At 43.2% G+C, this 16,518-nt stretch overlaps 1 protein-coding gene across 6 annotated transcripts in view; it reads left to right on the top strand.

Moving 5' to 3' along the window:
* Nucleotides 1-16,518, top strand: part of adcy2a (adenylate cyclase 2a) — a 77,276-nt gene that overhangs the window by 36,728 nt on the left and 24,030 nt on the right. For 4 of the 6 annotated variants that reach the window (XM_023812838.2, XM_023812829.2, XM_023812847.2 and 1 more), the window contains 3 exons: nucleotides 10,801-10,950; nucleotides 15,162-15,310; nucleotides 16,099-16,210. In XM_023812838.2, coding sequence (XP_023668606.1) covers nucleotides 10,801-10,950; nucleotides 15,162-15,310; nucleotides 16,099-16,210 — 411 coding nt within the window. Of the gene's footprint in view, nucleotides 1-2,280; nucleotides 2,430-6,485; nucleotides 7,107-10,800; nucleotides 10,951-15,161; nucleotides 15,311-16,098; nucleotides 16,211-16,518 lie in introns of those variants that run through there. The other 2 variants (XM_072716750.1, XM_072716751.1) reach the window with 2 other exon arrangements.

Below are 16,518 nucleotides of genomic sequence, written 5' to 3'. Positions count from 1 at the left end.
GGGACCGTGAGGCGCTGTAAAATTAACAAGTGTACAGTTTTTTTTTTTAAGTTATCTAACACCTCCAGAAAACCCCCAACGTTCCGTGACCCTGTGTAATAACTGGGCACGGACCAAGACGTGGGGTGGGCAGCCCTACTGCAGAGGCACCTGCTGCTTTGCAAATCCCCGACAACATACCAGGTGTTTATACTGTATTTCGCTTATATGTTTCGCTTATATACCCAGTGGTATCATTTGCACTGAGGTTTGGGAATCAAAACAAGAAAATAATCATGCTTATATGCTATGCAGTCTACACTTCGATATTTGCTTTATTTATTGTTGTTTTTGTGCATTGTCCCTAAAGCATATGACATCCAAACACAGAGCTGAGATTGATTGATTAATCATATTGCCCCCCGCCACCCCCCCAGCCCCGCTTTAATTGCTGGTCCATTGTTCAGAAGCCTGGTTCTGCACCACCAGCCGCAGCCTCCCAGGGATTTAAGAGATTGTTTGCATGAGGAGTGAGAAATGAGTTTTATGGCCAATTTGTTGAAGTTCAGCTTAGGGATTGCTTCAAATACTGCAGATACATCCTTTTTGTATTGTTATTTTAAGGTCAGGATTCCTGCAATTGTCCTGCCATTGCATTTATAATTAATCATGTAGCTGTTTCAAAGTGCATGTGCACTTTTTACATGTTTGCAAGAAACCAATATACCTTTTTATAAAGTCTTATAAATCTTATGAAGTTTGATAAGTAGAGTATTTTTGTACACCAAGCAACGTAGACTTATTTTAGTCCTTTTGGACCAGTATAATGCAGATCCGTATGCTGAATTCAGACAGCGCTTTATTATCCCAGTGATACCCACGCTCCAGAGGAGAACTGGTCGACTGATTCCTTTGGGCTAAACTCCCTACCCAACTACCTTGGGATGAATCTGCAATGAAACAACATTATTGCACCTGGGAAAAAAATAAGTTTTTGAAAGAGAGAACAGACACCTATCACATTGCTTTACATTTTCTGTAGATGATTAGCAAGCGTCTTTACTGATTCACAGTGACGGCAGACCCGGCTGTGATTTCCTGGAGTTTTATATAAATTAGTGAGCAGTACTTCATGAAAAAGATTTAGCTGTGTATTAGACACGTACAGGAAGTGTAGAGGTGCACTGCAGGGCAAAGGAAAAACATTTATTCACATGCTGGCGTTACTCGCTGTATTTGTTACGCTCCGACGTTTTAGGCACATTGCAGAACAGCTCAGTCTATTAACCACAGTATGTTTACGTTCAAGCATTAAGTAATGAAACAACCTCATTTGTTTCATGCCTTGTTTCATGGAGGTAAACAAACACTGGAAGTACAATCTATGACTGCCAGATTTCCATCAAATCTGCCACAAAGCTAAGAAGAGTAAGTGTTTATCTGTACAGCATGTGGGGTTTATGTCTGATTTCTACAGTTTTGCATGGTTCAGCTGTAACTTATTTTCATCTTTTTTATTTTCTAAAAATGGTCATAATGGAGTTTCTGTTACAGCAATTAGTTATAACTTATATCAACAATCACTAATAATAATAACAATTATTATTATTAATAATCATTTTAAAATATTTTATTGTTATTGTTGCTGTTTTTTTTTTTGTTTTTTTTTTAGTTAATAATTTGTTGTCATTGTTTTCAAAGGCAGGTATTCCGGTGCGCATTGTTAATATGGTAATACAGTGCTCTGTTGTTGAAGCTGCTGTGCTGGGAACAATAGGGCATTCCACCGTAACGCTGAGTCATGACTGCTTTCATAAGCATTAACTCCACTGCCGTGCCTTTGCCCATAATGCGGGTTATGTTATAGGTTATGATCAGAAAATGAGCCTAATGCTCTATATACTGACAGAGGACTGCCTGTGGTTTTATGCTGCATGGATATTACCAGTTAGGAGCAGCCCGTAGCAGCCAAGGTGAACCTGCCATGAGGCCTTTGACGTTCCCGCTGACAGAGGCAATGAGAGAACAGTGTCAGCTCTCTCATGCAATAATTGCACCATTCCTGCCATTCTGACATTTGCATGCATTCTGCTATTCTCTACCCTTCCACTGAGCCTTTTTTTTTTTTTTCTTTTCACCAGGCTGGTGATCACAAATCATCACGTGCGGTATCCAATAGACCTCCATCCTCAGGGAAAAATGAGGAGCTGCACTCCTCCATTCCACCAAGACAAATTCTTACATCCATCCATCTTGCAGCCGCTTATCCTGGTTAGGCATGAGGGGAGCTGGATCCTTTCCCAGGCAGCAGAGGGCGCACAAGCAATCAGGCTTTATGGACAATTTAGAGACGCAGATTAAACTTAGTGCATGACTTTGGACTGCGGGAGGCGGAGAACCAGGGGGAACCTGCATGAGAGGAACCTGCATACTCCACACACAGAACAGAGGTGGGATTTGAACCACCCTGGGAGTGTGACGTTCTTACATATCTCCCTTACATTTTCTTTGCCTAAAAACAGTTAAATTATTTAAATATTTATCAAAGTCTTTTCTATGTTATCTTGGAAAAATAATTATATAGCTGCTTCATGGCTCTTTAGCATAGAGCTGTGTCCAGAAGTGCATGAATCTGAATTACCCTAACTAGCTAATTAATATTACAACAGATAAGACTCTGCTCTTCCCAAAAATGCCCTGTTCTTCTTTGATCCCTGTGTCTTACTCGCTTCAGCGTAGAGGTTTTGCTTTTTCACTACTCACGCTTGGCCGTGGTGCTCGTTCTGTGTCTGTCCTCCACCTGCTACATCTCAGCAGAAAGCCGAGCTCAATGGATGAGGGTTAACAGCTCCTGTGAGCTGCCATCTGTGTGTGTGTGTGTGTGTGTGTGCATGTGTGTGTGTGAGTGTGTGTGTGTGTGAGTGTGTGTGTGTTTGTGTGTGTGTGTGTGTTTGTGTGTGTGTGCGAGCGGGTTTACCTATCCTTATGGGGACACAATGTCCCCATAACGTGATAAATATCCGTTTTTTTTCCCTTATGGGGACCGGTTTCCTGGTCCCCATAAGGGAAAACTCTATTTTATAAAAATCGGTGACTGCTATGAAAAAACTAAAAATGCAAAAACTCTTGTATTTTGTTTGGTTACTTATGGTTATGGTTAGGGCAGGGTAGGGGGTTAAGGTTGTCATAGTTAGCATTAGCATTTTTCCCATTGAAATGAATGAGCGGTCCCCATAAGGATATGTATACCCTACATGCGCGTGTGTGAATGTGTGTGTGTGTGTTTGTATGTGTGTGTGTGCGCATGTGTTTGGGTGTGTGTGTATGTGTGTGTGTGCGCATGTGTTTGGGTGTGTGTGTGTGTTTGTATGTGTGAATGTGTGTGTTTGTATGTGTGCGTGTGTGTGTGTGTGTGTGCGCATGTGTTTGGGTGTGTGTGTGTGTTTGTCCTCCTTGTGTCCAGTGATACGAATCAGACTAAGCTGGTTTGTATCTGAGCACCCGGCGCTATGGGCAGCACATACTTCAGTGAATGAAGAGACCAGTAAGTCTTGGTCAGCATTCAGTCCATATTCAGAATTATTTTACGAACCGCCATTTGCTCTTCCAGAATTATTCTAAAACTCCAGACTTGCTCGCCGTAAAACATGTTTTTACTATGCCGGTTTGTATGACATGCTGTTGAGGGATGTAGTGGAATCATACCTGAGTTGTCACTATAATTATAGGATTTCAGGGGTACACACTGCAGCCTTTTCTATTGATTAACTATCTCATTTTTCTCCAGATACATTCTGTGTAGTGATGGGTATTAAAAATGCCATTTTTAGAGCTTATGAGTCAGAGCTAGGCTGAAAAGCATCTCTTTACCTTGTCATTTTTCTCATAATCGAAAGCCTGTATTACCAGATCCTCTGCACAAATCTCAGTCTTCCTTTTCCTTTGGGTGAACTTGTTGACAACCCAAGTTTTCTAAAGTTTCCCAAGGAGCCGGGATAATGGATGGCCCCAGAGCGATGACTATATACTGTGTTTTTGGAGTGCTCTGTCTTTTAATGCGATTACTTGTCAAGCCGCATGTGATCACCAGTGAAAGACAAAAATTGTATTGCTTTTTAGTAATTGCTCATGTATGAGTGATCTTTGGAAGCCTGAACTGCAGTTAGGGTTGTAGTCGGGCAGTATAATTGTAGTACTGTCCACTTAGGTGCCATTTCTTCGTCTTCCAGACAAAATGAACTTTTACGATAGCCAGGGACAACCACAAGAGGGATATCTGAGATTTACAAGACTGATATCCCTAATATAGCGTGTGTGTTTTATTTGACATTTTTCTACCATAATATTTGTGTCAACATATAGTGTTGTGGTGCTGGGGGGGTACCTATCAGGCAGCGCCACTAGACTGGTGCCAGCCGTGTAAATAGTGCAAATAGCTCTGTGTTTTTGTTACATATGTTGTACATGTTAATGTCATGTGTATTGTTTAAATGTTAAATGTTGTAAATAGTGATGTGTGGTATGAGTAGCTGGGATGGTCAGCATGGTGTGTGTGTGTGTGTGTGTGTGTGTGGTAAGAGTGAGAGGCATATGCTCAGTATAGCCATTTTGTGTGTCCTCACGCATTTCCACTCTGCGTCATTCATTCGTCTGCCATCGCCATGTCCAGCACTCGTGTCACCGTGTGTCTGAGAGAGCAGCTTGACCGCCAGCAGCATGCCGGCAAAAGTCTGGGGGCATTTGCATCCATGTTGGAGGACTGACTACTCGCAGTGTGACTATCCTCACCTCCCCTGGCTGGTGCAGGACAAACTGACCCTCCGCTCCTTTCTGCGAGTGCTTTCATGTCCGCCTGCTGAAGCCAGGCACCATGATGGTGGCCGTGGAGATGGCAGAGGAGGCTGAGGAAGTCCTGGGTACAGCACCAAGGAAGAGGAGATGGGCAAAGACATGTGCACCATCGCTCCTGGGCCTCGCCAACAACCTTCGCCTGCCGCCGCACACTATGTCTCTGCTGTGGGAAACTTGAACACATTGGCCAAAACTGCCTCACTACATTGCTGCATCCACACCCTGAACAGCAGCCAGGAAATACCGGGCGGGTGGCACCACCCACAAAGCATAACAGTCCAGCTCTTGCGCCCGTACCCAGAGTGGGCCGGCTTGGCAAGGCCTGCAGCCTGTATGTTGACTGCTTGGTGGACGGGACGTCTTGCCAAGCCTCGATGGACACAGGGTCCACCACGACCCTGATCTGCCTGAATGCGATGCCAGGCACCACTACGGCCACACCGACCTGCTGGCATGAGAGGTGATAAACGTCCAGCTAACCTCAGTGAGGAGTATGCACACAGCCATGAGGGGGAAGAGGCAGCTGGAAGTCACACTGGCAACGCACATGGTGGTGCAGGAGGTCTGGCTAGCCAACACTGCCAACCCCTGCATCATCGCACTTGACTTGTAGACCACCTGGGAGTCGTCATCGATGTGCCAGGGACGTCTCTCTGCCTTGGTACAGGCGTGATGGGTACAGCATGACAGCGGTGGCCAGCGGCAGGGGTAGAGAGCAGGAGATGCGTCGATGCTGTGAAGGAAGAGAGCAGCCCCCAGCTCCTGAGGCAAGCTCCCCGCCAGTGACATAGCTGCAAATCCAGCCTGGACCATGGGGAACAACAGCACCGGAGGAATTGTGGCGGTGCTGCAGTCAGGACTTCACAGTGGAGCAGTGGGACAGGCTCCAGGCTCTGCTGAGCTTGTTCCAGGACATCTTCGCTGCCAGCACCAAAGACTGCCGGCCCACTTCCCTAGTGCAGCATAACATTGACATGGGAGTCGCCCCGCCCATCCGTCTGCGTCTGCACGGACTGCCTATAGCGAAGTGACAAGCGGCAGAGCAGCAGATCCGAGAGATAGCAGCGGCGAAAGTTATCGAGGTGTCTGACAGTCCGTGGGCAGCTCCACCAGTCCTTGTCACCAAGAAGGACGAGTCGTGGCATTTTTGCGTTGACTACCAACAACTGGACACGTTAACGAGGAAAGAGTCCTACTGTATCCGCTACCATGATTCGACGACTTGCTGGATCACATCACCGGGTCAACGTGGTTCAACTCATTAGACCTCTGGAGTAGCTATTGGCAGGTCAAGCTGGCCGCAGAAGCCCACGCCAAGACCGGAACCTAAAGATGGCGTTTGCGGTGAGGCAGAGGGGCCTGCTAGGACATTGATCACTAGCAGCTCATCACAGAGCAGCACAGTGACCCTGTGCTGGCTTAGGTGAGGGAGTGGCTGGACAAGGGTGGGAGACTGGGTTGGGACCTGGCCTGAGACTAAAGCCTACCAGTCCCAAGGGGGGCACCCTGGAGGAGCATGAGGATCTGCTGTACACAGGGGAGTTACTGCAGCTGCTGGTGCCCTAGACCCTGTGCTGTATTTCGCTGAGGGCGGGACACATAACTTTCAGGCCAAAAAAGATGTTGCGGAAGCTGCAAGGACCTGATTTTGTGCACTGCTGTGATGTGTTCAGGGCTTGGCAGTCACAGGCTCCCTTGCAGCTGTATCTAGTGTGGGCTCCCATGGATCATGTGGGGGTGGACGTCCTGGGCCCCTATACCTGCGCAGAGACCGGGAATGGTGGATAACCCCACAGAGTAGCCCAAGGCATACATGGTTCCCAACCAGAACACCGCCTCCACTCCTCGAGGAGTGTCTCTGTGACTCCCGGGCCCCGGAGGAGTTGCACAGTAGCTGGGGATCATGACTGGAGATCACGAAGACCCGCCCCAACCCCCTCCATTATCAGAGCGACTGGCTGGTGGGGCAGCTTCATCGTATCCTAGCCACACGACTGTCATAGTCAGACAGAGATGGGTATATGACAATCCAGTGCCAGGCACAAGCCTTCCAGCCTGGGGACTCTGTTTGGGAATAGTACCCCATTAGGAAGAAGGGGTGGTTGCCCAAGCTGGACAGTCGCTTGAATAGCCCCAGGGAGGTTCTCGAGTTAATCACCAAGGTGGTCCACCGGGTATTGATGCCAGAGTGGCGCAGCGCTATCACGCTTCATTGCGAGCGCTTGGCTCCATTCTAACCCTTGGCCCACTCAGAGCACCTATCTCCAGGACATCCAGTGAGTACCCCGGCAGTCAGGACTGAGGAGGACAGTGGGACCCAGCAGCCACGGAGGGCTTGCCACTGCCTGGAGGTGCTATTGGGACTTTGGGGTACAGGGATGGGTTTCCCCCTAGGAGGGGGGCAGTGTAGCGCTGGGGGTACGCATGTAAATAGTGTAAACAGCTCTGTGTGTTTATCACATATTGTGTTGTTATTATGCCATATGTTATTATTTGACTCTGTGTCATTCATTCATTCGCGATCGCTAAATCTGGCACCCGCGTTGCAGTATTTTCTCCTATAACGCATGTTTTGGAAATGCCGGTTTGCTTCAACTGGATTGATATATCAGAGAACAATAACAGTATACAGTAATCACATTTATGCGTGATTTTGTATGTGAGAAACAACGGGTGTATGAGGTGCTAGCAGAATCGGCCCGCATGCGAATGGAAAGCACTCACTTGAAACACCAAGTTACTATGTCACTACGCTGCGTGTGTTATCCTACAAGTGTTTGTTTTTGCCATTATTTGGCATTTAGTAACTTTAATAATGCTCACTTAACACACCAAAACATGTCTAAGTGTTCTGGTTCAAAAAAGCCAGGCATTGATTGCAAAAGGGAAGCTTAAAGTATCGAAGAGCAACTTGAAATATTAAAACACTTTGAGCAGATTAAGAGGACTTGTGATATAGTGAGAGAAACAGCCACAGAGGAACTGACTTTGTCCAAAATCTGAAAAATGTGGCGAAAATTAAACTTAGTTCCCTCCCCCACTTCACAATATTCTGTAAGCAGCAGCCTTCCATCATCTGCTCCCACCAGCAAAATGTAGGTCTTTTTTTTAAGGTAAAGTGCCACATTTATTGGATTTATTTATTTATTAGTTTTTATTATTTATGTCACTGTGCTATCATTCTTTCCAGGTTCTGGTCCTTGTGTGTGTATTACTTACAAAGTTTTTTAGTGTTTTGCCCCATTTTTTCCCCCATAATACCTATTGTTCCTATAGCACAAGTTAACATACACAGGGGTTAAACCGGAGGGGGGGTCCTGTCAGGTACAGAGCTGGGGGAGGTCTGAATAAGATGCTCTGTATGTATTTATGATCACAAATGCTCATTTGTTTGCTCAAATGTTCATTTGTTGTCATGTTGTTCACCACATTAAAGCAGTACGAAATAGCCTAAAAATGCGATTAAAAACGTATTTTCATTTGATATAGGTATTTTACATATCGCATGGATAAATAGTATTTGAATTTTTTTAAACATAACATGTTGATTAAACTTTACAATTAATCAAAATGGCTTATCACTACAAGTAAACATTCTTACTTATTCATTTGTAATGTGCCGTGAAAATGCATTCAAATATCAAGTTATTCACAGATTGCTTCTTACACATGCCTCAGCAGAGTCAAACTAGTATGTGAAGCTTTGGCAGTAGTAAGGTAAAAATTCAAAGTATAAAAACATGGGATTGAAATCGTATCATTTAGGAATATCTCATTCAGTCGAGAAATGAATGTCTGTTCAGAGCTAGTAATGAAAATTAACATTAAAACTAATTTTAAAAACATCATTTTTAGAGCAATCTTTTATTGAACCGTTCACTTTGAATCTTTTACTAAATTTTGGCACATTAAAAAGGTTAACGTTGAACGAGGTGGAGCTGAGCTCCAGCAAGGTGTGATTTAGACATAAGGGGGTGGAGCTGAGCTCCAGCAAGGTGTGATTTAGACATAAGGAGGTAGAGCTGAGCTCCAGCAAGGTGTGATTTAGACATAAGGAGGCAGAGCTGAACATCAGTCAGGTGCAATTTAGACATAAGGAAGCGGAGCTGAGGTCATTAGTTTCGGTTGATGGTATAATTTGTATTTATCATGATTTATATCAGTGATAATGTATACATGCTGCAGTTTCATTTTATGAAGAATCTGCCTCTAAAATAGTGAAGCGTCAACAGGTGGGCCCTTTTTATATCCCAGCATGCTCCAGACCTTGTAAATAACCCTTTCTGTCATTATTGTGAAATAGCTGTGCTGTGTTCCTGATTGTCACATCTGCCCTTACCTGTGTTGCGTGTGATTTCTGACCAGTCCTCACATGATCTGCACATTGTCTTGTTTCCACCAACATGGAGCCAATGCTGAGCTGGTTCTCGCTTGGTGCTTTTGGGAACCTGCCAGCGTTTCCACCTGTTTCAAAAATGAACAGAATGGAAATGGTACGTAGGCGGAAATGAGGTTCATATGTGTTCCGGTTTATGGATTTATTTTGATCTTAACTTCTATACCTATTAGAACCTCTGCCAATGAGACCTCCTCATGTTTCTTTGTTGTGAGTGGTATTAGAGTATTGGGGGTAGTGTTCTTGTTAGATTTATTGTTGTTGTTGTTGTTGTTGTGTGTTGACTAAGAGTCCTTCTAAGTGCTGTTAATGAAAACCAGGTGTTTGTGAACATACTGCTTCACTTCTAGCCCACCCTTCAGAGCCTGGATCCATTGAGTGTCACAGATTCGCCCTGATCTGTTACATTTGACTGTTATTTTGAGATTATTCCATTTCAGCAAATTTCTGTACAGCAGCGATTCATAATCCATCTTAAAGTATAATTTTAGCATTATTATAGATTCTTTACATGAGGTAAGCATGGAATTAGGACAGAAACCAGGTTGAGTATAGGGACCATAATGCTTCTTGATGGCCAACCCTGGCCAACCCTGTGCGACGTGACTCTCACGCTTTCTGACTCTCGCACTCACACAAGAAATCTTAGAGCAAATCTGTATTATTCCATTATAAACCTAAAATTAGCTACATCAGAAGCATTGGGACAGTTTGCAAACCCTATTGATTATTTACAAGGTAATAGAACTGTTACATAGATGTAAATGCATGTACAGTACATGTATGTGCAGACCTATCTCAAATTGAGAATTTCACTCCTGCCCACTGACCAAAGTTGGCACCCTGGTAATATGATTTCTTGAATGCAACATAAAATTTTTATACAGGGTGAAATGCCATATAGCCACAATAATTTAAAATTCTTTCAAGGAAATGATTGCATATGCTAATTCATAAATTCGTTTGCCAAAGTAACAGAACAGTGATTCAAATTTGATTATTCCAGCACAATAAATCTTGTTAAAGAACTTATTAAAATGTCTAAACTAGTGTTTTTCTCAGTGAAAGTGCAGTGGTTTTCAGTCAGTGTGAATTCAGCACGCATTTATCTAATTAACTTTTTCTTTCAGTAAACAAAGCTGATTTTGGATTCTGACAAAAGCATTGACTGCTCTTTGTATAATCATGAATTTTTAGTAGACTAATAAATGTCATGACTGTTTTTAAACTTATGTACGCCAATGACAGGATATATTGGTAAGATACACTCACTGTTGGCATTTAGAGAAAACCTTGACATTAACCTAAATGCATATTTAACTGCTGAATTGCTTTGGCCGGATTAAAATAAACACAAGCAATGTAAGATACATTTTTCTTATTTACTGTGCCCAGTTCCAGTCCACAGCACATTTTCACATTAAAAGGAATTAAATACTTAATGCTTATCATTTCTGCCCCAGTGGCATTTTGTGCCTATATGAGAGCTGCTTTCTGTACATATAAGCTGCTTTATATTGTTTTGTGATTGAAACATTGTACAAATGATATCATGTTCCCTATTTTTTTTTCAGATCCTGGCTAACATAATCATCTTCATATGTGGTAACATGGCAGGAGCGTATCACAAACATTTGATGGAATTGGCTCTCAAACAGACGTACCAGGACACCTGCAACTGCATTAAATCCCCCATCAAGCTTGAGTTTCAGAAACGTCAGCAGGTCAGACGGTTTTCTGCTTCACATCATTCCTGTGAAGGGTGTTTTTATTTTTCTTTACGCCGAGTTTATTGGGTGGGATCGTGCATCTTTTATGGTTTTTCATATTAACATTGCACCAACATAATTTATCAGAAAGTAATGTCTCTTTTCTAGATATATCTACATTCTTAAAACATTAAAAATGAAATGAGCCATAGCAAGGCAGTACAGGAAATAGTAGCATGTAAATAAAACGATAATTTATTATCCATTTTGCTTCTCTGGTATGTCTTTCGTTTCACATTGTATGACAGATTCTTCTGGAAATCTGAAGCTCTCATTGATGTAGTTTTTTTTTTTATTTTAATGCCGATTGAAGGACTAAAGAGCTTAGCATTCTGGGAAACAGCAGTCTGCATGCTTGCTTTTAACATCTTCTCTGCTTTGAAATGCTGTTCTGAAGACGCAGTGTTCTCTCGGATTATTACTGCCCTTTGCTGTGTTGCAATTAGCTGGGAATGAGTACACAGCATTTGTACTGTAACTCGAATTAGACCATGGGGTGTTTCAACCTGCTGCTGTTCTTTTGATGTTCCGATGCTTGTCTTTCTTGTTTACTTTTTAAATTGGCACAAACTAAGTTATTAATATGTTATAAGAATGTTTTCAAAACCTCTTATTAACCATTTGGGAATTTCTAAAAATACGATGATGTTTTAAACCCTATAAGCAAGAAATCAGAAACGTAAGAAAGATTTGAGATTATATTCAGAGAATATTCAGATGCAGGCAGCCGCTACCATACTGTCTGTCTGCTCTGCAGTTCATTTCTATAAAGGCCTCAAGCAGGGAAAATCAACTCTCTGTATCCACACAGTGGTTTTGGGCGAATGAAGCACTGGCATTAAAGATCCAGAGCGATTCCTCAGAGGATATGAGTCACGTCGCTGGGTCGTTTGGGACTCTCCGTCAGCTGTCCTGCCAGATGAAACCTGAATGAACCCGGGCAGGTTCACCGCTAACGCTGAAACTGCAATGTCTTATTTATGGAAACAACACCAAATAAAGCACAGCTTTTTAGGCGTGTAGATAGGGAAACATCACCAGAAGTTGGGAATGGTCCACATAGTGCTGTGAATAAAGGTGTTATCAATAAGTATGAGTTACAGATATTCAGGATTTTACCTTATATATACCTATATCTAGATACATTTGTGCCTGAAATTGTTTTTGTACAAGTTTTTCCATTTTTGTGAAATTCATTAGGAATGAAATTTTATGCAGTTAAATATAGCATTTAGTGACGTTTCATTATGTAGAACTAATTAAGTGTTTCGTTACTTGACTTGTGACCTAAACATCACATAATTCCCCGCGGAACATTAGACCTTTCTATGTAAAGGAGAGTGATTAAACCAAGAGCGAATAAAAGCACACTGTATGTACTGCTGAAAGGACAGGGCGATTTATTACATTTTTAAATATACCAATACTTGCTTTCTTGTGTTAGCATTTGATTGTTTATATGTAAAAGCCAGTTGCTTACTTCGCTTTGCTTGCTTTTTTTATTTTTATTTTTACATTTCATATATTCTTCTTGGTAACTAGAAATCAGAGACGTAATCATCTTGCTTTTTCAAGACCACACTAGTTAGCATTTTGTTCACAAATCCAGACCATAATGACAAATGCACAACTTAAAAAGTAGCATTCGCAGAAGTGTTAAAATAAAAAGGTAATATTATTGGAACCAACCAAGTCTTAAATATCATGAGCTCGTTTGATAGATTATGTATAGTTTCTGAATATTGAAATGTTTTTAGTTTTCAGCCTCTGAAAGCCAGGCCAGTTTTGTAAACTTCCTGTTGTATGTCAGCAGTTTTATTTATTTATGAATTTACGTCTATATATCATGTAAAAGAATTGTTTAATTTCACTCCTTTGGTTTCTCAACAAGTTAATTTGCAGTCCATTGCTGGCCCCTGGCAGTAGCAAGTTGAAATTTTTTTTTTGTTACATTTTCAGTGTGTCCAAACATCTCAAAAAGTCCAGGCCAGCAGAAGCTTCCGGTGCTTTGTCTCTCTGTGTACCTATTATATTACCTGTGCTATCGTTAGACTGCAGACTTGGTACCATGTTCTTGTGTGTGGCTAGCCAATTTTCTGTCAGTGAGTTACATGCCCCAGTAGAGAATGAGAAATCAGACTTCTTATGTGCTAATGCACAGCTGTTTTGTTTACCACTGGTCAGACAATGCATTTGCATGGGCTCCAGAGCCACTACACTAGGGGGGAGGGGGGGAGTCCTTAAAGTAACCTTTATGAGTCGGGCTGCAGAAACAACAAACCCACCCTTGCTAATGCAAAGGACACGGAGAGCTTCTCACCAGTCTCCCACTGGCAGAGCGTCTCCCACTGGCAAATACAGCCATGACCTTGTAAGCCTGTAATCCTTCATCAGTTAATTTTCACAGGGACAATGAGTAGATGGTCAACTGGGGCTAGTGCTACACTGAGGGACGACCGCTTTGAATCAGCAAGCTGGGCTCCGCTCTGTGAGCCTTGCGTGATGATATTGACGGCATCAGACAAGAAGGTGGTTGGTGATCTCTTGAGGGTGCTGAGGCAAGTATGGAGGGAGCCGGAGGTGAAAATCAGGGAGAGTACAGATGCTCACAGGAGGAAGAGGATGAGAAAGAAGAGAGAGTGCCGCAGAACAACATGACAATGGTGTGGAACAACTTGAGGACGATCTGGAGATACAAGCTGTCTGCCAGCTGGCAGATAGAAGGCAGCCTGGAGTGAACTAATAAATCGAATGAAGATTCGACACGGGAAACCTCACCCATACATTTCCCAGACCTTTCAGTCACATGACGGTGTGGAGGACATGGGTGGTGTGTGGTTCAGTCGCTTACGGCGCCGTGGACCCAATTCCCACCGTCAGCAGGGTGATGTCACCACCTGGCCCTTGAGTAAGTCTCTTAACCCCCAATTATGTGGGTTTGGAGAAAGGGATCTTCTGAATACATGTAAATCTACCGTACTCCTACATTGATAGAGACAGGAGCACTGTGGGAGTGATGTGCTTTGATTTCTATGGTGCTTTTAGTACAACTCACCCCCTCCCACTGGGAGATAAGCTGAGGGCTGCATGGGTGGAGGCCACCCTGGTATCAGATTATCGACTATGTGACCTGCAAGCCACGGCATGTACAGCTACAGAAGCAGGCGTCCAAACAGCTTGCGAGCAGCATGGTGCCTCCACAGGGCACTGTCATTACGGTCCTGTTTACCTTCTACACCTCTGACTTCAAGTGCACCTATAATGTGTGTCATCTGCAGAAGTTCTCGGGTGAACCTGCTGTTGTGGGGTGTAATAGCCAGGGGAGAAAAGAGCAATAAAGGAGACTGGTGACCAAATTTGTAGAGCGATGTTAGCTGTAGCATCTCCAGCTCAATCTCTGTAAGACCTAGGAGATGATGGTGGACCTTCCGAGGACTCCCTGTCCCCGCAGATACCTTCAGCTTCACCTGGAAGATAAATTGCGGTGGGGTTCAGTCATGGACACCCACGACAACAAGGGCCTCTACTTCCTGACGAAGCTCAGGTCCCTGATGTTCGTGGTGTCCTATCGCAAAGTTTCTGTGAGTCAATGCTGGCATCAGCGAGAAAGATGAAGACTGAAGAAGTTCCTCCGGAAGGCTGGCACAGCGCGGGGGCCCCTGTAAGAAGCGCTAGAGGAGGGAATGCTGAATAAGTCCCCAGCCGTCGGGAGAGATGTCTTCCCTTCGCTCCATGAGACGGTTCTGGCACAGAGGAGTGCAGTGAGAGGAAGATGCTCTGCTCTGAAGTGTATCAGGGAAAATTTTCACAGGCCTTTCATTCCTGCTGCCTTGAAGACTAATAACACTGTAACTCTTACAGTGGCAACTCTGACTGCTTGAAACTTAAGTTCTGCTTTTTCATGTTTGCACATTTGTTCATTTATTTATTCACATTGGTACATTAAATTTATCTGTTTCTTTAATTATATTCTGAGTTATTCTCCTGCCTTTCCTAATTTCCCGCCAGGCATCAATAATCTCTCTCTCTTTCTCTCTCAGTATAAATCGTGCTCTGAGCCTTAACCTCAATTTCATCCTAACTCAGAAGTGCAATAGGTCAGTGCGTTTTTAACGTTTCTTGCATCTTTAAAGTTAATGTTGGGGTTATTATTGCCGTTGCTACAGGAAAGGCTTTTGCTCTCATTGCTGCCAGCACACATCGCAAGGGTGATGAAAGCGGAGATCATTCAAAGGCTTCAAGGCCCTAATTTAGGGCAGGTGGAGAACACCAACAACTTCCACAATCTTTATGTTCAGCGACACACAAATGTCAGGTAATGCTTCCGATTCAACGAGCTGAACCAGAAACCCAAAGTGAAATGTGGGATACATGATGAGAGGCACCATTGTTAAAGTAAAAAAATAGTGCATGTAGATATTTTTGTTTCCTCGTTGGGGTACATGGGGATAATGATATAATCTGGAATGTTCCAAGTTTTCTAAAGTATCCTTGTGTTTCAGCTGCCTAACGTTACTTTATGAGCATCTGGTTGCCTGATTTCAAGTTTCACAAATTACAAGTTTCACAGAGTACCATTGAACAGTATGTCAATAAGGCAAGAAATTCGAATACAATTGTGACAATAAATACATAAACACAGTGCAATGTAAGCACAGAGTGCAACATAACATATAATGCAAACATTGTGAGTATTACAAAGGAGTCGGAAAGTAAGAGGTAGATACCTGGCCAGTCATATGTACCAGGTTATAGTGCAACCGGCAGAGATGTCTGTGTAAGTGTCCGGGTTGTTGTGCAGAGTCTGCAAAAGCAGGGGCATTGCGAGAAATTCTGGGCCTCCTGAGAAAATGTCACCTTGGGCCCCCTGTAGGTTTGGCACTTTCAAACTGAAGAAATATGGGTCCCCCACAGTAAAATTTGATGATGTGTATTTTATGTATTCAAGACCGTCTGCAAAGTGCTGGGCTGCCTGAGTCCGGCAGGGTATCCAGGCCTATCCACTGTCCCTGTGCAGACATCTACATCCACTTTGCCATTTATGTGGTTTTCTTACACACCTGCATTGTTGGGTTTTTTATCGTTTTTTTTCCCCCTTCGCAGTATTTTGTATGCCGACATCGTTGGATTTACTCGCCTGGCCAGCGACTGCTCGCCCGGGGAGCTGGTCCATATGCTCAATGAGCTCTTTGGCAAGTTTGATCAGATCGCCAAGGTAAACAGGACACGGGGGCTGTAGTCACACTTTTTCAAGCTTTTAAAGTATTCAAAAGTATTCAGATTCAGGATTCAGAAGCTTTACTGTCATTCGTACAAGTAGAAATACAATTAAATGTTCGTGTAACTCTGCGGACTTAAACAACATGTAACAATAACGAATAGTAAATGGCAAATAAGAGAATGCACAGTATCATGCATACAATGTACAATAAAATACAAGTAGGACAACAAGGCACTGAGGTTACAGTGGCAGTGATTAGTTGCACAAAATATGAGTTATCAATGTGTATGTAGCATTTATAT

Source organism: Paramormyrops kingsleyae, chromosome 9 (assembly GCF_048594095.1).
Source record: "Paramormyrops kingsleyae isolate MSU_618 chromosome 9, PKINGS_0.4, whole genome shotgun sequence".
NCBI classification, from domain to species: Eukaryota; Metazoa; Chordata; class Actinopteri; order Osteoglossiformes; family Mormyridae; genus Paramormyrops; species Paramormyrops kingsleyae.
The sequence above is the reverse complement of the archived record's forward strand: the minus strand, read 5'-3'. Positions and strand labels throughout refer to the sequence as shown.